The sequence below is a fragment of the Atractosteus spatula genome, chromosome 6 (assembly GCF_055471065.1).
Source record: "Atractosteus spatula isolate fAtrSpa1 chromosome 6, fAtrSpa1.hap1, whole genome shotgun sequence".
Taxonomy (NCBI): Eukaryota; Metazoa; Chordata; class Actinopteri; order Semionotiformes; family Lepisosteidae; genus Atractosteus; species Atractosteus spatula.
Window position 1 is genome coordinate 21,680,155 of NC_142711.1, and position 23,104 is coordinate 21,703,258.

Genomic DNA, 23,104 nt, shown 5'->3' on the forward strand with positions numbered 1-23,104 from the left:
TCACTGTCAATTGGATTTGTGCCTATGTTACTATCAGAAATGAAAATTCCTCTTCAATTTCACTACAATACCTGGGCACAAAATATTCATCATTTATGTACAGATAAAAGTAATTTGCCACTGGCGATTTTTTAATGAATCCCGTTCAAGTTATGCGAATAAGCATACATTTTGAGGGTATTGTCACGGATGTCGGAAAGGACGAACCGTGGAATGGCAGGAGAGCGAAAATAGACCCTATGCGTAGCGGTGAGACGGGGGTTAGCCTGGGCTCAGCTGTTCAGGAAATGCCCTCAGGCCATGGACAGGAGCGACCTAGTGCTAGGCGGGTCTCAGGACATCCATACCCTCAATGCTGAGCGAGGAGCAGAGCAGAAGCAGGAAGTAAATAGTCTACACAACACGACACACCAGAAAGACATGAATAATCACAGGGAACTAGGAACAGGAAAAAAGTAGAGCGCCCTCTAGGTGTACTGGGCGTGACAGGTATTGCCTAATGTCACCATACTATAATGATTGTGCCAGTCAATATTTATATGAATCAGAAAAAAGCACACCAATACCATAAATAAACTACATAGCAGGTTTTATGAATAACTCCCAAGGGGTTTACGGTCAGTTCTCCTTGGAGCCAATGCTAAACATAGTGAACTTTCTAAGTCCCAGCTACAGTATGATGAGTATTTGTATTGACAAGATCATAAAATACATTAACGTACATATTTATACATCTTTAAAAAATGTAACATGATTGTTTGTAAAGAGACGTATCATAGTTATTTTAAATTCACATTTCATTTTTGTAGGACATTTACAAAAGTGACTCAAATCTTGTAAAACTCACAAAACCTGACAATTTAAGTTCACTTAAGGTGAATTTCATGCATGTTTTTTTTCTCCACAAATGGTTCTCTTCTAAACCATTTCACCTGGCTCACTAATCCCACAGCTTCCACAATGCAACTGACTGGCACATACATGTGCCAGGTGACAGTTCTGCTGCGGCCTCGATTAAACATCCAACTTTTACCATGGTTTCAAATCACTTAAGCAACAGTCTTCAAAGGAGTACAACACCAAAACATATTCTGATGAAGATGATGATCAAGGAAATAGGGGCCATTCTTGAACTGCTCAAGGCCCTGATCAAGGCCTTCTGGGATCATGCCCTGGTAATTCAGCATGCTGGTGCTTATTAAATGTTAATGAAATCTACTATAATATACTTTCATGTTTCACGATAATATATTTTCACGTGCATGTGCATGTATAGAAAGAGAAATTTGTTTTAACTTTTGTAAAAACTGTGACAGCATAATTTATACTCTTGAAAATCTGCTTGTCCCTAACAAAAAGACAGCATGCTGATTTTTTATTAAGTAGAAATTAGTGTAATACACAGTGGATAACCTCATAAATAGTATAGACTTGTTCATTTGGTTAATTAAGATTAACACAGTTGAGGAAATTATATTTTCTATTAATCTTATGCAAAAACAAGAAAATTAAAACAATCTGTTTTGTCGGAATGTCACAATTCCTGGAGATACAGCAGCAAATATCCCGTCACACACTTGAAATGTGGGAATGTTCTGGGAAAAATACTACCTTTCAGTATATTACTATTGATACAGCTCACATCTCACATCCTTGTTTGACCTCACAGTCTTCAAATGCCATTGATGGACTCATTGCAATGTAAAAGAAGAAAGTTATGGCACCAGGCAGAGTTCCATTTTCTAATATCACTTGGTAGTCATCAGGTACAAAAATAACTCACTAGAATGGTAAAAGTTGTTCCTGAAATTGATTACCCTCACGATTAAAGACAAAACAGCACTGGTGTTCTAAAGTGAATTTTGGTCTTGTACCATATGAAAGTTTTTTCTTCGTTTCTGGAACGTGCTCAGGACATGTGACTGAATTATTGCCCATGGAGCCAAAAAATCCTTGATAAAAGGTCTGAAGGATCTAATTGAGCACAAACCTGCTGAGTATTTTTTTTTAAGGAATGGAACTGCATGATAAACACCACCCTTACATCGGAGAACAGCAAGGCCATTCTTTGTGAAGAGTATTAAATCAGCCCAGAAAAAATCCCATGACTTGCACTGTATCACACAAGACCCTTGCTCCTGTATATGCTTCTACCTATACTGTATGTCAAACAAAAAAAATGAAAAGATAAGTTCAAGCAAGGGTGTAAAAGATTAAAGATGCAGCATCAATAATGGGAATGGTTATTGAATGGCCCATCCAATGCACAGACAAAGTGTATGATGGTTTAGATGATAATGCACTTAACATGCTCATTTGTAAATCTCAAGTCAGTTTTGTCCACCACAGGCCATAAAGCTTACTGGTGTACAGTTTAACACTACATTTAAATTGTCTAAGCCAGTAACGATGGGAACCTAGTTCACACTGATTTGGTTATTATGGATTTATAAAAAAAAGAATTCCAATTACAAAACACTGCAAATGTAAACATTCCAACCTGAACTTTTTGAAAAGGCACGACTCCACTAGTGAACTTTGTCAACTTCTGAAACAATTTTAGATCAGTATTGTAATGGAAAGTCGTGTGATTGCTTCAGCACTACTCTGTTCTAATGTGGGAGCAGCAGACCGTATTTGTCAGTGTATAAGAGGAGTAGCAGAGGCTGGAAAGTAACATTCAGAAAAAATATTTCGGCGAACACCCACACTGCACCTTATTTACTTAAATTGTGCTGGAAACAAACATCAATGAACTATAAATAAAGAACTGAATACCAGTATAGTACAATTACCAATAATAAAAATTCATTCTTGCAGTCTGTTATAAATCAAAATTTTAAAAGTGATTCGAAATTCTGCTCTGTCACCTTGCTCACTGCTATCTCTCACTGCTTCTAGTTTATAGACAACTACATTTGTTTATTGTAAAATTGTAGAAAACCACAATTCTCCATTTTGTGGGAAATGGAAGACAGGCCTTGCCTGAGCAGATACCTCAGCACTCCTACGGTACCATGTATCTCACCAGACGAATCTAAAATGTTTCACTAAATATCATTTACCACTGAACTGTTTTCATTTAATGTGAATCTCATATTTGCACCCAGCTGTCATTAAAAATCTCCGCCGCATACCTTATATGACCAGCTATGTATAGATGCCTGATAAAATTGCTTCAGGATAAAATATGTTCTTGGACAGTCAGGTTTGAATTAAAATGCCAAGAACTAAAAAAAATATTTCACTGGATATTCCTAAATTTTGGGCAGAACGCTGGTATGGTGGTTAGTGGTTAGTGGTGCTGCCTTTCAGTGCTGGGGCCCTGAGTTCACTCTAGGACCTGGGCTGCTGTCTGCCTGGAGTCTGTATGTTCTCTCTGTTTGTGAGGGTTTCCTGCTGGTTATTTGGTTATTGAGAAAATCGGTTCCCTTGATGTATGTGTCTGTGTGTCTGCCCTGCGGTGGAATGGTGTCCTGTCCAAGTTGTGTCCTGCCTTGCTCCCATTGCTTGCTGGGATAGGCTCTGGCTCCCCCCTGCAACCCTGTATTGGATAAATGGGTTATAAAATGGATGGACTGATTACAACCATTGGTGTATAAGGCACAGGGTGATTTTTAGGAGGCACTGAGGAGAGTAATGTCTCTTTCTTCTATACACTCACAAATATGGTAATTGTAAACAATCGGCCAAACATCAAGCATGTTGTAATAAAAAAGACCATATTTGGTGACAAAGTTGCATGCTATTATTAGGTCTTAGCAATGCTTTTTTACCATTAAAATATTATACCTATTCATGAATTTTATTCAAGTATTTTTCGATTTCACAGCTTCTACAGTGTTCGCTTATCCCCCTACTTTGCCATGATCCACAATTCTAAATTCTTTACAAACTATACCAAAATGCTGAACATTAATATAAAAGGCTCCAACTCCAACTCCAACTCAACTTGTCAAAACTCTGTTAAGTTGGATTCACTGTGACACAAAGCAAACATAACCCAGATTCTCTCCTACACCTCAGGGGCTCAAATGATATAAAATAAGCCATTGCTAGTTGTTTGGAAATAAAGGAATAGGTTAATGGAAGATTAGGGCTTTTGTTTTCCATTACTCAATTTCATGTCACAATTCCAAACCTCTAGAACAGCATTTCTACCGATGTGCAAAATACTGGGACAAGAGGCTATAAAAGTGAAGGAAGAAAACTGCACTTTATAAATTCGAAATTAGTATCAGTTCCACTTCTTCTCAAACATGAGAATGAAATGTTACATTAACAAGAGACTATGGTTAAATAGTAAAAGTATAATGTGTATGTACAGTATGTAGTGAACTGTACCTTTGATTTTTTTTTGCTAAGTACCATGTTTCTACAGTTAGTATTCTGGTTTCATAGCCGGTTATAATAGATACCTGTCTATCTTTCATAGGCTGACTCAACTGACTGGAATTCATTGCCATTACTTTCTTAATCGGTAAACAGTGCCTTGAAAAAGTATTCAGAACCTTCCCATTTTGTGAACTTAAGAAATGATGCATACAGACTTTTAAATTTGATACTATATTCAAAACCTGACTGCTCAGACTGAAGACTTTTAAGGCATTACAGTAAATGTGAGCAAAAACTGAAGTGTAAAAAACAGAAATTATACTGATTCTATCAGTAATCAGACCTGTGAACTCAATATGTGGTATCTGGCAGCCATTACAGTTGCAAGTCACTTGGGTTGGTTTCTACCTGCTGAAAGGCGAAATTTCGTCACAGATTTAGGTCTGAAGCAGGTTTTCCTCTGGGATTTGCCAATACTGTGCTCCATCTATGTTTTAATCAGTCGTAACAAGTTGTCCAGTCTCTGCTAATGAGAGGCAGAACTTTAACATAATTCTGTCATCGCCATTCTTGACTGTAGGGATGGAGCTGAAGAGGGGAAGCACTATGTTGGGTTTGCATCAGATGTCATGCTTTGCATTCAGAGCGAAACATTCCAGTTCAGTTATCTCTGACCATAAAACCTTTTGCCATGCTTGCAGTATCTCTTTAGTACTTTGTTGCAAACCATGATCGTCTCCTTTGTCGAGTGGGATATTGTTGCTCTGTGGACATTTTCTTCCATCCCACCCACTGAACTCTTTCGCAGTTGCCATTAGGCCTCATGGTGGCATCTCTGACCAGTATCCTTCTTGCCCCGGTGCTCAGTTTGGAGGGACAGCACTATTTAAGCAATGTCTGAGTGCATTCTACTTCTTAAAGGTCACATTCACCTTTCTTAAAGAGATATCAGCGGTCTTTAAGACATTTTCATAGCCTTCTCCTGATCTGTGTCTTTACACAACTTGACCCCTTTTTTAAGTTGTTTTGAAAACACCTTAAAACCTTACAGAGAGAGTGCATTTATTCTGAAATCATGTGAACCACTACTACTAAACACTGACAGTGTTCAATCAACTGATTGTGGTGCTCTTTAAGGTAATTTGTTTAGGTTTGCCAGAGCAAATGTTTTGAATACTTGTATTCCCTTTAATATTTATATTCCTCTTTTATATGATCTATTCTTTCTTCTTTCTGTTTTTGCGTTGCAGAGTAGGTTCTGAATATGTTATAAATATTGTTACTTCAAAGAGTCATGACTGCAAGCTGTGAAAACTGTGTAAGGGTCTGAATACTTTTGCAAGGCACTGTATAGGAAAGATGAAAAAGGGGTTTAGACTTTTATAGATCTGTGAGTCATAGTCTTTTAAAAGTTACCCGAGTGATAAGAAACAAACGAACCCGGCAAAGACAAATGTAATCATTATTATACACGCGAAATAAAAGCTAATTTCCAACATCTTCGAAATAACCTCAGAAATATGCCTAAACCAACTGTCTAACTTATAAATGTGACTAACATTTACGTTTGCTGCTTGGATAAAAGTAACGCACAAACTTGGTTTTACAGTTAATAAACGCCTTTCCAACTCCTCTGTGGCACGAACATTTTTTCACGCATTCTCACAAATTAAAGCACCACGCTTATGACCACTTTAACATTCCCATGTGGAACGACGATTAAGAGGTCTCTCAAATTACACTAACACTTAATACCAAAGTGACAGGAATTTCACCTTTTTCCCCCCAGATAATGTTATTTTGTGAGGCTTTGAAATAACAGGTGTGTTGCCCTAAAAACTTCCCCCACACAAAAAGCTACGTAAACTCTAAGCGGACGTCTATTAATAAAACTTCACTGAACTAAGGCGCTGATGTAATCCCCCTGAAACTGAATCTACTTCTGCTAACAGCCTCACGATCGCAAGAGGTGCGGCAACCTTTTTCTCATAACGGTGACTATTCGTCACAAGTTAAGCTCTGACAACTCGCTGGCGGTGAGAGCGGGTATTAGTCTTGCAGCTGCCCGGTTAGTCCTTCTGCAAAGCGACTGACTGCAAAGTCGTGACGCTTATTTTCAGCCACTCCTCGTGAGAAGGTAAGATTACACCACTCTGTGAAACGGATGACTAAAAACCAATGAGACGTCCAGGTGCCGAGACTGCCACCACCTGTGGTGCTGTATATCAGTTAAGACACGAACAGCTAAGCTCGTTGTCGTAGCTCGAACCTGGCTCGTTTGGGGGGGGGGGGACACCCTTACACCTTCTCGGTAGTCACGAAAATGTCTCATGAAGCGGGGCTCTAAAGATTATTTCTCTCAGTCGATGGCTGAGGGGGTAAAAGACGGAAAGGTGGCTGTCAGACCGAAAGTTCCCACTTCGCACACGCGGATTTGCAGGCTCGACTGCACATTTAATTACCTGCACAAGACCCCCCGTACACACACACACACCTCCACTCAACTACCGAACCGTGCCCTCCTCCCCCCCACTACTCATAAAAGTCCACAGAAGCAAGTCCCACTTCATTAGCACACGTCTCCCCGCGCAACATGGACTCTGCAGCAGGGGGACGGTGAGCAGGCAGGGAGGAAAGAGCCAGCGAGAGAGGGGAAGGAGAGGGAGCCAGAGAGAGAGAGAGGTGTGTGTGCAGCGAGAAGGTGATGTCGTAAAGCAGAGTGTCGTAAACCAGGTGCAGGGAGGGGAGGTGGAGTGGAGGGAGGGGGGTGTGTGTGAGGGGGGGGGCGAGAGAGGAGGTGACTCTCCAGCAGCATTTAGACACAGCGAAAGGATCATGGCGGATGGCCCCAGGTGTAAGCGCAGAAAACAGGCGAATCCGAGGAGGAATAACGGTGAGTAAAACTACTCTGGTCTGCCGGGCGATCCTTGGTTTGAGTGGAGAGAGGGGTGATTTTTGGATCCCCGACGCTCAGACGGCGGCGGGACCCCCCGAGCCTCGTTTTTTAGTGAGTCAAAGTGCAGGAAAGTAGAAAGTGAGCTTGTGCGCTGTATCCCTATGTGGTGCACCGTTATACCTGCCTTCGCTTCTCTCCCTCCGCCTAGCGGTCCGCTGCTCCCTGAACCGTTATACGCACCTAATCCCGTTACACTGGGGGGCTCCTTTTGTTTCCTACTGTCCGGTTTCTCCGCACTTCAATGGACCAGACGTCTGTTTGCTTGGTGTTTGATATTGCTAACTTTGGACAGGAAACTTCGGGCTGCTCTGTTTCTCGCTGTGTTTTTTTTAATCTTTTGCTGAACTGAAACTTATTACCTGGTTTTGCAGCGCTGTGAAAACAACTATCCCGGCGGCACTGCGTCGTTCTGGGGGACCCTGCTGCTTCCAAATAATATCCCAGCGATTGTCCAGACATTAGACTGGTTTTAAAATATTCCTGGGCGATGCGTTTCATTCTCGGAACTTCTCACCTGAACGCTGTTGAGTTTGTTTCTGCTTAGTAATAAATATGGAGCACTGTTGCTGCGTTAAGTTCTGTATTTTACTAATCTCTTTATAGCACCAAGTGCGCGAATAGGAACGAGCTGAGTTTCTTTTTCTCGCACCTGTTTTTAAGTTGATTTTTTTTTTAATGACTTGACAAGGGTTGTTTTCCACTAGCCTGGCTGGGTGACCTCTCCTGTTAGCTACGTCTTTTGTTGCAGTGTGTGAACTAAAAGATCTTTTTTAAAAAAAAATGTGTATATATATGTCGGAATCGGATATTACCGTGCCACAATAAACACGCCCTGTGCGGGGCAAGGACTTCACAAAGTGCACAAAAAAGGGGGAAAATATACTGCGGTACTTTTTCTATCCCCTCTCTCTCTCTCTTTCTCATGCTAAAGCTAGAGATACCTGTTAGTATTATACGTGCTGGGTGGTAACGCTGTACAGAAAAGAGAGGGGCCCCTCTCTCTGTGTCTGTGCACAACTGCTGCAGTCTATATAAGGAATACATTTACATCTGCGACTGCCGCCGGACCGGGCATTCTGTGTATCTAATCACCAATACAAAGGTGCTGCAGAAAGCTTCTGGGACCAGCTCCCCTCTTCGCTTCCGTTTGCTGGACAGAGCTGTCACGTTTTTCTTTTTTGTTTTCTGTGGTGTGTGTGTGCGTGCGTGTTCTGTATTTCCAGAGAGGAGAAACCAGTTTTTGTTTTTATAAAAAGAAAAAAAATTGAGCTTTAGTTGCTGTTGTGGGTTTTCGTGTGGGATTCCCTGCCTTGCCTGGTTTTGTGCGGAATTATTAAAGACGGGCTGTTGGAGGAGTGAACGTGGTCCTATTACAGATCTCCTGTCAAAAGAATAAAAAAAAGAAAGTTTTACTTGTTTGTGGCTGATTTGTCAATACGCGTTAACCAAAGTCAGGTTGTTGTGAAGTCTTGTATTGGAAAGTGATTGATAAATATGATTTTTTTTTTCAATAGTCGCCTTTTTTACACCTATTTTGTTAAATTCATGGGCGGAGTGCTTCACATTTCTTGGCAAAAGATACTATTGGCTAATTTGATCAGAACGTAATTAATTTCTTTGGATTTCCAGTACCTAAATTTCGTTTTAGACTTGTTTAAAAAGTGTTTTTGGAAGCTTTCGGGCGTTTAATGAATGTCGAGTAGCAAAAAAAAAAGAGAAGAGAGGCTTTTCCTGCTTGCGCTGACGACATGTGTGTGACATATAAGTATTGAGCCACCCAGTGTCTGTAGCGGAGCTGTAAACATGTTTACCTGAACAGGGGGAAAAAACGGGGCTTTGCTCTTGCAAATGTCCTCTTTAAAAACAATCCTGCAAATCTGATTTCGGGAGAACTAAATCCACAGACTGTGAAAAGGAATCGTTTCATGAAAGCCGATCTCTCTTTGAAAGCAGAAGGGAAAGAGATTCCTAAACGCTGCAGCAAATGGCAACTTGTGCAGGTAGAATAAAAGATGGTGTTTAGTTTTCTCCTGCATGCTGTCAGCTCCCTTCTGTCCACTGGCTTCATTCTCATGGGAGGGATTTATTTACCACGCTTTATGTCGTTTTTTTTTCTCCCTTTGTGTTTTTTTAATTCGGAGAAGTGATTTGTGTTCATCGGTTTTTATTTGACAAACGGGAGTTGTGTTTTTTTTGGGGGGTTGATGTTAATTGTACGTACCGCCTGCCGACTATGCTGTAGCAAAAAAAAAAGCTTGTCGAAAAATAAAAGTGATGCATAAGGTGGTTGCAAATTACATGTACTTTCCATTTGTACGGGTCGGTCGAGGCTCTGTATCACGCCCTTTAATGTTTTCCCTTCATTTTTCCATCTGTAACGTGTATCATTTCCTGAGTGAACCAGGGGGAATGGCGATGTGATTTAAGCCGCTGCTGCAGTGCGTGCGGTGCTGCTTTATGATACGAGGAAACGGGCCAGGTAAGCAAGGTGATACCGGTACAACACCTAGAAGGTGGTGCCATCTAACGCGTTTTCTTTTCTTAATACTAAGTATGCAATGTATGCGCTATGTAAATTCATTTTGTTGAAGGGTTTTAAAAAAAAATAGAAATAAAAACCTTCCTTTTGTTGGATTGCTTCCGCTGTAATCGTCCGTGCCCTCGTTTACAGGGCTAAATAAGGTTAAAAATAGAGGAAAACGCATCATTCCCTGGTCAAACTTGTACATATTTTCATCTTGTATTTCTTGAAATGCGCACTTAGTTGCCTCAGTAATGAAAAAAAAACATTTAATTTTTGTCATTGTTTTATAATTTGTAAGCGTTTATGCGCGAAAAGTGATGATTGTGACGTTTTATTTTTTCCACTTTCTTGGATAGCTCCAGTTCTGTCGATTAGAACCCTAATTTAAAAAGGACGAGAGGAGTTTTTTTTAAATGTGCTGAAGAATTAAATTTTTAATACAGTAGCAGCATCATGTAGTTGTGTGGGGGGAGGGGTGGCTGTGAAACGCTAGTTGTGGTGATTTTACTTCTGTAAACAAGACAGTACACCTGTGGTTCAGCCTTATGTACTGGGAGTACTGTAATTTCAGGTAAATATCCATTAATAGGTTAGTTAGTAGATAGGTTAGTTATCTTATTTACTGCTATTTTGTATTGTAAAATCTAATCTTCCTGTATGTTAAGGGTGCTTTGGAGATTAGTGAGGGGAAAAACGTAAGTGGGATTTTCCTGTGGATTAAATACAGGGTTTTCATTTTCGGAATCGTTGAAATCGGGTACACTGGTGAGGTCAATCTGAGGTTTTTGCAGTAGTTGGGAACTAATCGATAACAAAAGAGCTCCAGATTCTGCACAGTCACAGGCAGTGTGGTGCTGTGGCCTGCTGAGGCACTGAAGGGAAACTGGGTTCTGTTCTCCCCTCCAGGTGGCCCATCGGGACAGAGGCTTGTGGGGAAACGGGTCCAAGGCTACCCTGGGTGCACCCCCTCCAAATGTATAATGGATGTCAGATGGGTGCGTTTTTTCCCGCTGAGTCACTGAGTAAAGTGTCTCGGCTTTTGCGCTGCAGTGATATAACTCGGCGCTAGTCACTCCGGCTCCTGTAGGGCCAGGTTGGATATGTAGCGTCTAGGCGCTAGTCACTCCGGCTCCTGTAGGGCCAGGTTGGATGTGTAGAGCCTAAGTGCTAGTCACTTCGGCTCCTGTAGGGCCAGGTTGGATATGTAGGGTCTAGGCGCTAGTCACTCTGGCTCCTGTAGGGCCAGGTAGGATATGTAGCGTCTAAGCGCCAGTCACTCCGGCTCCTGTAGGGCCAGGTTGGATATGTAAGGTCTAGGTGCTAGTCACTTCGGCTCCTGTAGGGCCAGGTTGGATATGTAGGGTCTAGGCGCTAGTCACTCCGGCTCCTGTAGGGCCAGGTTGGATATGTAGGGTCTAGGCGCTAGTCACTTCGGCTCCTGTAGGGCCAGGTTGGATATGTAACGTCTAAGCGCTAGTCACTCCGGCTCCTGTAGGGCCAGGTTGGATATGTAGGGTCTAGGCGCTAGTCACTCCGGCTCCTGTAGGGCCAGGTTGGATATGTAGTGTCTAGGCGCTAGTCACTCCGGCTCCTGTAGGGCCAGGTTGGATATGTAGCGTCTAGGCGCTAGTCACTCCGGCTCCTGTAGGGCCAGGTTGGATATGTAGTGTCTAGGCGCTAGTCACTCCGGCTCATGTAGGGCCAGGTTGGATATGTAGAGCCTAAGCGCTAGTCACTTCGGCTCCTGTAGGGCCAGGTTGGATATGTAGCGTCTAAGCGCTAGTCACTTCAGCTCCTGTAGGGCCAGGTTGGATATGTAGCGTCTAGGCGCTAGTCACTCTGGCTCCTGTAGGACCAGGTTGGATATGTAGCGTCTAGGCGCTAGTCACTCCGGCTCCTGTAGGGCCAGGTTGGATATGTAGCGTCTAGGCGCTAGTCACTCCGGCTCCTGTAGGGCCAGGTTGGATATGTAGCGTCTAGGCGCTAGTCACTTCGGCTCCTGTAGGGCCAGGTTGGATATGTAGAGCCTAAGCCTCAATGATCTGGAAATGGCAGTATTGCGTAACCAACTGATTCCAGGGTGAGAATGGAAGCCAGAAGACAGGGTGGCCCTTGAGGCCCCGCGGTGAGTAGCGGTGGTGGAGAGCAATAATCCGGCTGCGGTGCCGACCCTCACGAGCGGCCTCTCCTGTTCCTGAGGATGGCCTCCGAGTTGAAAAGGGCCGAATAACGGTCGAAAACGCCTGACCAATCGAATAAAGCCGTTCTGTGAGGGCAGATGTTTGTCGTGCTGTTAAATATTGGCCATGCAAGCTTTCACTTTTGTGGTCATTTGATATCAACGTAGCGTTCAGCCACCCACCCACCCAGACAGGTGAAGGTGAGATTGAGTCCCAGCTGTAAATATCAAGGTGCTAAGACCTGGAAGGGCTGGCAGGTGTTGGCAGTTCTTGGGATCGGGCAGTTCTTTGTCATGCTTTCTTTGTTCGCTCCCCTTAGGTAGTGCGCTCTCGGCAGAATGGAAACTTAAGACTGCAATTTGGGAATAGAGGAATGCAGTCCATGTTAACATTCCTCACAGAATAAACAGACCTGCTTTGGACCAGCGTTGTAGCTGCTTGAGAAGGAGATCCTGAACCCTTTATTTAATAGGAAATTAAAGATGCTTTAAGGATTGGATATTGCTTAAAACAAAGGTAAACTTTTTTTTTAATGGGAAGAGTAAAATTCCTGGCTGCTGTCAGCTAATATTGTGAAAAGGGGGGATTGAATGGCAGGAGATGTTTATGAAGGTTTTATTCATGATTGTTGGAAACACCGTCGCTGAAATGAATTAGTTGCCACAAACACTTTTGAGAGGCAGTGAGGCATGACGGTGAGTCTCGATACTTTCTTCATGGGTGACACACGGGTTTTAGAGGGGCAGGGGTGGACTCAGTCTGCCACTGGGGTCTACAGCCCTGCTCCTCTGGAGTGTCTTATGGTTTCTATTGCAGAAGAGCTTTGAATGGCTCAGTTGAACAAGCCAGTTGCTTAATTAGGGGGAGTTAACAAACGTTCCAGGTCTTTTCTCATTGACCATTTGAGGCTACCAATAAAACCTGCAGGACTACGCCTGTCTGGGACTAGGGATACAGACCCCTAGTCAACCATTTTCAGTTGTTGGTCCATCTGTTAACATTTAAAATGTCTACCCCTGGTGTGTGGAGTTCAGTAAAAGAGGAAATTTTCATTTATCTGCCTGCTTTTGAGCAACTTCCTTTCCTTCATAGGAAAGTGCTAAGTCAGAAATAAGACCCCCCCCCCCTCCCCTCCACACACACACACTTTTATAAGACACAGTAGCCAGGGCACCTTAGTTGACCTTTGACCTAGGCACCCATGCGTGCTTTAGGTATGATTTCACTTTCTCTGCCTTTCTTTGTGAGTCTGAGAGCATGTCGAATTGTGTGTGTGTTTAGGTCCTTCTAATGAAAGGACCCAGCGGAATAACAAAGCAGAGGGGTTGTCCTGGGCATAATCCCCACGTTTATCTTGTTCGTTATATTGTTTGGTGGGGGAGGGGGTTGCTATGCTTCCTGAGGTGCTAGTGTGGGCAGTAAGTAGGAAGGTGATCTGTCTTTGCGTCTGGGCTTTGCATAACAACAGAGCAGCCCTCTTGAGATTTGCATGAGTGAATGTGTGGCTAGCTGGTTAGCTCCTTGTCTTTAGAGCTTGATAACTATTTGCTCTCTTCTAGGCACCGTATAGAAGGATAGGTCGATTAAATGTTTAATTATTAGAAATAAGCAAGAGAGTGTCACCTCATGAACGTTTCAACCACCAAGGGAAAAGAGATCCTGAAGTGAATAATGTGACAGTTTAGCTGCTCTCATGTTTATGAATTTGGTGTCTAATTGAATCTGTTAAGAAAAACAAAATAACTGCTACTAATGTATTACCTCAGTAAACATTTGAAATGGACAAGAAGTAACGTGGCACCGATGTTTTGAATGTGTTCTTCATTGCCTAATTTTGTTTGCTCATTCAGTCCTTGCCTTTGGTTTTCAGAAAATTGCAAAGGGAATGTACATCTGTAAACTGACACACTCTTTGAATTTTAAAAACGCTCTTCGTATTTACAGAACACTGCAGTACTTTTTAACACATGGGAGGCAAAAATCTAGCTGGCCAAAGCATGTGGTGTTGATCTCGGTGTTTATTGAAAGAAAAATTCAAATTTATGCCCTCCTAGGCTAAGTTGTGTAAATGACAAATTCCACTTGAAATAAAGACAGGACTATTTAAAATGCATTTTCAAAATAAATTTTTCAGGAGAAACTACAATCCTATGTTGTTACTATGTTGTTACTTTTGAGACATTTGAATTCATTTTGGGGAATCCATTCATTTTACTTGAGGCACAAAATCAAATTCTGAATCATTTATCATATAATATTCTTTGAAAATACTGTATATTCCTAATTGGAAAATATATATTTTTTCCTGACTTCAATCTGTTTTCATTAATGTTTCGAGACATCACACGGGTGCAAAAATTCCTACTAAAATTTCCAGCTGATTACCTGAAATTGGGTAGTTTTTATGTTTATAAATTCCATAGTCCTCACTGCAGTGTTTCTACTTCAGTAATCCAGTGATAGTGCTAAATGAGATGATTACTGTATATGCTCAGTGAGCGCTGTTCTAGGTCTTTCTGTTTGCCCCCAAATTAATATGCATCGGGTCTTTTAATAATTTTAAGGATTCATGTTCCTAAACAGTTCATGCTTTGGTAAAGGTATTCCTGTGGAGTAACCAGTTAACTACCAGTATTACAGCAAGTGTCAATTTCATCCAGAGATTCCAGCTGGACTTATTTCTCCTCCACTTCTTACATACAATTTACACATTTTACCTTTGATTGCTCTGGCTTTCTTTTGCCCTCAAAGGCAGATGTAATATTTAGAACAGTTGTTTCAAGAAAGGAGTTGCCCTTACTTGAAGTTAGCTGTAAGAATGGCTTTCCAAAGGCCTGTAATTTATTTATATATATATTTGCTAAATCTAAGTCAGTTTCATTTACCTCCTGGGCTGCAGTTCGATGTGCTTTATTGAGTTTTGTTAGACTGAATGCTTAAATGAGCTATTGTGTGTTAAGGCTTAGAGAGAAAAAGCCCAGGGAGAAAAGACCTAGTTACCTTTGCAGTTTGCCCGGTCTACCTCATACACTTTCTGTTTCAGAAGAAAGGGCCCATTCACTGGCTTCTGTATAGAGAGGGAGTAGTCTTTTCACACTGTGCTTGTGGGAAACTTCTTTCCATACTATGCATTTTATTTGCATATGTCCATTCTTTATATAAAAAAAAGTCTTTTAAGACATTAAAGAATCTCTAGACCATTCCAAGAATTTATGAAATTCAATTTCTAATGCAAAGGCAGCTGCTTTGAAAGTGTTTTAGAATGTAAGGCTTTGAAATATTTTCCCCCACTTTTATACAAATAGGCATTTTTTTGAACTTTTTTTTTCCTTTTTTCCTTGCTACAGTATACAATCCTCAAAATGGGCAAAAGATTAGGTCTGCAGAGAGTAGAAACTTCTTAAAAAAAAAGTTTAGAGTCTGCACAGTTAGTAATAAATACTTGACTGACCACATGAAAGAATACAAAATTCCGCTTAAGTGTTGTTGCCTGAGTGACAAAATATCCAGGAGGCGTTTTGTGGATGGCAGGTGTTTTTACACCCAGTACAGGGGTGTGAAGGAAAAGAGGCCCTCCAACTCGCCTGCTTGTGTTATAGGAACAAGGTAGAGCCTGAAATAGCTACGAGTCTGTTTGGAATTTTTCCACAGTGTCATTACATTTCTTCTCCCAATCATGAGATTTGATCTCTTACTATATAAAAACGTGACCATGGTAAACTCTGTAACTCTGTGTTTTAGTCAGAATTTCTGTGTGTTTTCTGTTCTGTGTGTTGTCCTTTTTGTTTCCCCTGTTGTAGGCTCTCAAACTGTATGTTCTGATCATGGTTTTTAGAACAAGCTGTTCCTATCCTTTCTCTTTTGGTTTCTTTTCTACAGTTCCCAAATGTAGGATCTGTCATAGCATCCTTTTTGTAATCTGTACTACACCTTTCTAAGATAAGATCACTTTATTAGCCATATACAATTTCTTGCATTAGGAATTTCTTTTTGCATACCCCAGCTTGCTCTCCATGAGACACACAGACAGGGAGAGAAACTTGGGGTCAGAGTGCAGGGTCAGCCATCGTACAGCGCCCCTGGAGCAGCTGGGGTGAAGGGCCTTGCTCAGGGGCCCAACGGAGTGGGATTCCTCTGCCGGCCGAGGGATTTGAACCGGCAACCTTCCAGCCAAGGAAGGATCCTGAAATCATCCGAAAGCGATGCTTTTCTGACCAGTAGATATGAATTTTCATTTTAATTTCAAATGGATTTAAAGGCATTGGAATATTTTGTCCACTTGCAAAGAAGATTTGGTACAGCTTATGTTCTGGGAGAAATCCATTTAATTTGTAATACAAAAGTTACTTCAATATCTGTAGATATTGTTAGTTTTGCAGCATTGCTTATAGTTTATCCAGAATACAAATAAGTCTTTAGTAGCACAGCATGGTGGCACAGTGGTTAGCATTGCTGCCTCCCAGCACTGGGGCCCTGGAGCGCCCTCTGTGTGGAGTTCTCCCGTGTTTGTGTATGTTTCCCCTGGGTTCTCCGGTTCCATCCCACAGTCCAAAGACATACTGGTAGGTTCATTGGCTTCTGGGAAAATTGGCCCCGATGTGAGTGTGAGCCTTGCGATGGATTGATGTCCTGTCCAGGGTGTCCCCTGCCTTGTGCCCGTAGCAGGCCAAGCTAAGCTCTGGCTCCCCCATGATCTGAAATTGGATGAAATGGATGGAAATCCGGAGTAGTCAATGTATTGAAAAGCGTATTAAAAATACTGCAACCAAACGAGCATGTAGAAACTTGAGGTACTGCCATGGTGTTTTCAGCGATGGGTCACATTCCTGCAATGAGAATGAAGTAACTCGGAGTTCTTCTCTCAGTAATGACTTCAGTCATCTGTGAAGAAGAAAATGAGACCCCTCACAAAAGTGAAGATCTCTGCCGTTGAAAGGAACGGACCCATATCGCTGAGTGATAGTTTTTCTGAATACCTCCTATGCCAGCTCATCTGTGTGCTCTCGCCTGTGTCATGGCGAATACATGTGGCATCATATGCAGTGATTAAATTCCCGCCAGTCCTAGAGAATTCTGGGCAGTGACAGACCTTGAAAAGCAGTTTTCCCCTTTGTCAACATAAATCGGGGTCAGACAGGTGGTTTAGGTGGAATACCTTGTTAAATGGACCCCTGAGTTTCGTGTCATAGGAAAGCAAGACTACGTGAGGCAGAAAAATAAAGATTTTTTTGGGGTATAGGCAAGGACCGAAACCACACATGTGTATCATTGGCGATGGCTTGGTTAATTGGCTTCTTCAGGGCTACTTGTCCGTGCTGTCAATTGGAAGCAGTACAGTCGCTGTGTTGATAAAACTATTTTAATAATCTGGGCTCTGTCTGTATCATTTTCTGTGCTACGGTAAAGCTCCTATTGAAAGAAGTTGCCAGTGCGAGAACGGCAAGGTCCCTGGTTATATCTAGTTGTGGCTGACGTGGCACAACTCTTCCCCCGGTTTACAGAGGAAAGTTTCGTACACTTACCCTACAGGTTTCCCCTTACACCTCCCCAAGGGCTTCTCGAGCTGGACCTGTTATCAAGCCTCGTGCTAAAATAGTTTCCTTTTCTAACCTGGCTGTCGGCTGGCAGCAGGTGAAATTTTTAAAAATCTGAGTTGCACCACGCAGGTGACATAGTGTTTATGTAGGTACCGAGTAGAAAAGAAATAACTCTACCAGATGTGTGCGACGTGTTTTTGTCATCACTTGAAGGCTGTTTTGAGGGGGGGCGGGGGGGTTACAGTCATAAGGCATTCTTAGAATTGAGATCATTTCTTGGGTCATTATGGTTGTCTTGGGTTATACAGAAGAACACATAATATCCAATTCCCAAAATGTGACTTTCTATTTCGGAAGCAAATAATAAGACTTTTCAATATAGCACAGAATGCAAGCTACCAATTTAAAAAAAGAAACTAGAATGGTATCCAGGTTCTGGCTGGGAATCCTTTTTTTTCCCCCCTCCTGTTTCTTTTACTTCCCTGTCAAGTGCAACAGTGACTAAGCCTTAATTCATACAATGTGATTTAAATCAAAATTTCAGTAGAAAAATTAGTCATAGAACTTATTAGTCAGACTATACGCCACGCTGAATGCCATTCTGCTATAAACAGATCACTAAAATACAATACCTAATCTCAGGAGTAAGCCCCACTTGCCAGGAAAAGGTGAAGTCCTAGCAGAAGTAGCCAAATATGAAAGAGCTGTGGGGCCTTAAAACAGGCGTGTCTTCTGCTGTAGTACCTGAAAAGGAAGTCCCAGAGCAGCAAATACTTTAACCGAGTCAGTCGATCACATACTGTAGCTTTCACATGAAGCCTCTTCGGAGAGGAGTGACTTGGCCCCAGTCCCTCTTCGCACCCGGTTCCTTTCCACAGCGAAGCGGGCTGCCACATTCATTTCACAGCTGGCGCGTCTTTGTCTTCAGAAGACGTAGCACGGTCTGGGGGAAAAATACAGTAAACCCTTCGTTTATTGTGTCTCACACACGAACTTGCAGTATTTGTTCAGGTTGCTTATCATTTAACCCGGTTAATGAATTTACGTTTTGTTTACTGGGCCGGCTTTTCTCTGTTTATCCAAGGCCTATTTTTAGTTTCCGAACACTTCCTTTCCTTGTTGTCAGAGAGCATTCATCTCTGGTTGACAACCTTGAAAAAAGTTCCTTTCCACTGTACCTTGCAGCATAATGAGCTTATGTTCTGCATATTTTAGCTACTAAAGGGGTTAATTGCTATGCTATTTAAATCTTACTTTTTGACTTCTGTTCCCTCTTTTAATTGGCTTTTTTTAAATACTTTTTTTTTAAAGGCAGTTTAATGTCGTGCCGTTTCCGCCGGTTAGTGAGGGAATTTCACAGCTGCGCCAGGGATTCTCATCGTCTGCTTCCGTCATCTCGGCAAATCATGAGAGAATGTGACCTTTCACCTGCCTTGCCTCCACCTGTACAGTATTAAAAAGCAAGTAGCCTGAATTCGTACAATACTGTATAGGTTTGAGACTGCAGACTTGCTCTTATGTGTTTTTTTGAATCGATAAAGTAAGAACAGAAGATAATGCTCATCTCTGGCTCTGGAAATTTGAGATAATATTATTATAATGATAGCCTGTATTAAACAAAACTCCCAAGGTGTTTTAACTCATAAGTTAGGTTAGTCGGTGAGTTTTTACATTTATATATCCATTTATTTTATATTTATTCACTTATTTTTGTGCTGCGTGTACCCTGTAGCACAACATCTATAGGAATCCATCTTATTAGTGGTTGTTTTCACAAGTGGCCTGCAACTATGTTAATGATCAGCTCTGTTTCTCTGATCCTGGCAGCTGCGTTTGATACCCCATTCCAAGAGAGCAGGTGGCTCTTTGGCGAGCAGGAATTAAATTACATGTCTCATAAATAAACCCTGACAAAAGTTTGTGAAAATGTGGAAATTTGAAAGTGTTTCCTGTAGCGCGAAAGGGGATTTAATTTAACACCTACAAATGCAAAGTCTGCAAATTTTGAAGGATAATTTTTCCATATAGCATTTCTCAAAATATCTGGTAAACATTTGTTTTGAAAATAGTATGTTGAAGCTCAGCAAAAGATTGTGATAATGTTGACTTCTCTGCTACTGTTTCATGCAGTGATGTCAAAATATTATTTTTGTACCGAGTGGTATTTTTGGCGAGGTAGTATAAGTGGAAGCAGTGAGGCCTACAGTTTCAAAGTTTTAGGGACTAAAATACAGAACTATGAAATGCAATATGACTGTAGTTTGAACTTGGAACAGGTCTTTGTATATCGGTGCTCTTGTTCTGTAGGTGTTTACTCTAAATAGTATTGGGTAACTAAGAAAAGCATCGCTTCTGACTAGTCCCTCCAGTGGGAAAAACCGTTCTTAGGAAATAACATGTTGGCATCAAGAGAAAGATATTCTAGTCCTGTTAGAACTTTCAGGGTCATCAATTACACCTGGATACTGCCTCAGTATGAATATTAATGACCTTTTCTTGATCTGTGGTACAGGTTTTGGAATGTAGCATCTGACTTTCACCTATATTTGCTTTATTGTATGGTTGTTGGTTCTATACAAGTGTAATAGAAAACCTCAGACTAAAGTTTCAGCTATGCTGTTTCAAATGTCAGAATGGGTTATTTCAGGTGTAAAGAATGCATTTTATTTCGGTTTTAGGAATCCTTAGCCCTCCTTTTATTTAATTTCCTCCATTCCGTGCAAAACAACTGTATGGAAAAGAATAGGTGCACAGACAAACACCCCTGGTGGCTACAGAAGCCTGTGCTTTAATGGATTATACTGGTGTTTGCACAGAAACGCCAGGTCTGTGAAGATGGTGCTCTTATTGCTGCTGAGCAGCCGAAAGAGGATCGAGTGACTAAATGTGGTTTTGATAGCTGCGTGAAGGCGTCGGTGTGCTTGTATTCATGTACAGTACATTCATTAATACGAGATCAGCGTTTTTATTTCTGATGAACACACAGCTTTAAACGTCTCCTGCGCGGAATCTTTTTTAGACTTGTATTCATAAGCTCTTTGTTTATTATCGTCTTAAATAAACAGCTTTTACACTCAGCAAAATGATGGACTGGGGGCAAACGTGCTAATTAATAAAAATAATTAGTTATTCCTCATTTCTTTATCCCTGACCCCAATCATATTTTAAACGGCAAATTTCACATTAATACCTTTTCGTGCTTAATTGATTATTTTTATCTGATGGAACACAGAACTTTTTATTTAATTAGCAGAGACTGTATAACGGTAAACCACATGCAGCTTTCTGATATAAAACCTGCACATGAAAAGGCAATTGTCTGTAGTGGGTAAAAATGAAATTAATAAATTGAAATGGATTGGATACTTTATCATGATAATGTGTTATCACCGTCTTCATTTCTACCCCATTTCTGAAGCTCACACTATTCCTTAGCCTGATGTGCTGGTGCTGCTTCCCCTGCAGTGAAGAACACGCACACAGGCAATCTGCTTGAAAGGTTTTGTAAGACCTCTCCTCTTTTTTTTTATTCTATACTGACTGGAGTTGCGAAATGAAAATGACACGTATTCCCTTCTAATATCCTTGCAGTCTTTTGTTTCCCCACCAGCAAAGGGCAGTGTGGTCTGGCAAGCCAAGAGTTATCCAGTCAGCTGCAGACAGATCTGGGATTCGTACCTAGAGACACCCTGCACTCCGGCAGAGAGACACAATGTCTCCGATACAGGGCTCCAATACAGTGTGCTCTAGTGCTTTAAACGCTTAAAATGAAGTCCGGTTTTATCACTTTAATAAAACTGGACTCTGGTCATATTAATGTTTTTAAAGCAGAGCAGTTGTGCAATTTGAATAAATATTAAAATACTGTACATATGCATTGCATTCACACATACTCGTGCACATGTTATAGCACCTGTTTGTTTTTTCACTTTTACAGGCAAGTCATTGGTCATTTTATAGTTCCTAACTTGATTTTTTTATAGGCAAATAGTTAAAATGCCCATTAATGCTGTAGTTCTTAAAATACTAAGCAATTACTGCATTTTTGCCTGCACTCCTGTAGAATTTACTCGGCTACCTTCTGTTTAAATCCTGGTATACTGCATTTTTATTCAATTAAACAAATGAACATCAAGAGCTACAATATGAGTAGGATGGAATGTAAGCACCTGCTAAGATCCCTGATGCATAGCATTATGTAGTCCTTTATAAATTATTTGTGCAGTAAATGCAGTTTTAGAGCCTAACAAATGCACAATTTCCTGCCTCTCCAAGGCTTCATCATATACAGTATGATAGTCTGCTGTATCGTATATGAAGAGGTCCAGAATGATACTGTACCCAGGTTTTATGTATAAAATACTTTTATTTTAAATGTAAGTGGATCTGGATGATTATCTCTGTTCATTAACTCCGTCTGGGTGTTATTACAATACCGCAGAATTAGATGATCAGATTTAGAATGAGATTTACATCATCAGTAGGCTCAATTATTTATTACGTAAGAAACTCATACAATTGAATATGAGGACATGTGACATTCTTAAGAAACTGCATTTTTCTAAACCTGTTGCGTTTCCCCATGTTTACAGAGAACGGCGTTTTGATGAACCCTGAGAAAACTAATTCAATTGGTACCTGAACAGCAAAGTGGAATAGTTTCAGTAATTTTTGTGATCTATGAAAGGAGACGGAGAAAATCATCTTTTGAAAACGTGAAGTAGTAAATTATGTTTTTGCATCAGATAGGAATGTGTATCAATGGCATGCTGATAGGCATTCATAAAACACCTGGGGCCTTATAGTGAATCGAGTGTGAAAGAAAAACGTTTAAATGGTATCATGAATTCTGGTGAAAGGCTAAAAGCTTGCTTTTGTGTTTTACTGTAATTTTTTATGAAGCTTACCGAATTCGGCCGTTTGTGTGTCAGAAAAGGGGTCCCAGATGTGTTCTGTGAGAACACCCTGAAAATAAAAGGTCAGTTTACAGAAGAACTTGCTTTGTGACGTTTTGAGAATTGCAGCGTCGAAATGGCCGAGATAAAAACCTGCCGTAATGTAAATTCAGCTCCTGGAGCCTGTTAGAACTTTGTTCCTCAGCACATTTTAATAACAATTGAGGTGTTCTATTAAACTGACAGATGAAAGTTAGATAAGGTAAGCTGTCTTTTAAGTTAAAGTATTAGATATGCAATGATCGTATACCCAATATCTTTTTTTCTATGAGAAGACCATAGCCTAGGGCATGGAAAATGTGGTTCTCTCTGGAGGTTTGCTGGCCACAGCCAGCACCAGCAGTATTTCATGTCCTGTAGGCAGGATGTGTAGTGTCTTCACAGGTCTCTGAGTTTGTCCCCATTATACTTCAGTCTAATGCAAAAAAAACAAGCTGTTTGCATATAAATCTTGGAAAAGCTGATCATAAGAAGCACACATCCTGGGGAAACATGTTACTGAGCCATCTAGAGTCTGTTTTCAATCTACTGTACGTTCAGTCTGTTCAATCTGTGTTCTCACCAGATAGAGGCTGACTTGAACAAAGATTATATCTGTGGCTGATAACACTTCAGCT

The 23,104-nt window shown here is 41.1% G+C and overlaps 1 protein-coding gene across 2 annotated transcripts in view; it reads left to right on the forward strand.

The window, feature by feature from the left end:
* Positions 1–7,158: 7,158 nt before the first annotated feature.
* zeb1b (zinc finger E-box binding homeobox 1b) overlaps positions 7,159–23,104 on the forward strand; it is a 107,465-nt gene continuing 91,519 nt past the window's right edge. For both annotated transcript variants that reach the window (XM_088918964.1, XM_088918965.1), the window contains exon 1: positions 7,159–7,228. In XM_088918964.1, coding sequence (XP_088775090.1) covers positions 7,171–7,228 — 58 coding nt within the window. In that variant the 5' untranslated portion in view covers positions 7,159–7,170. The remainder of the gene's footprint in view (positions 7,229–23,104) is intronic.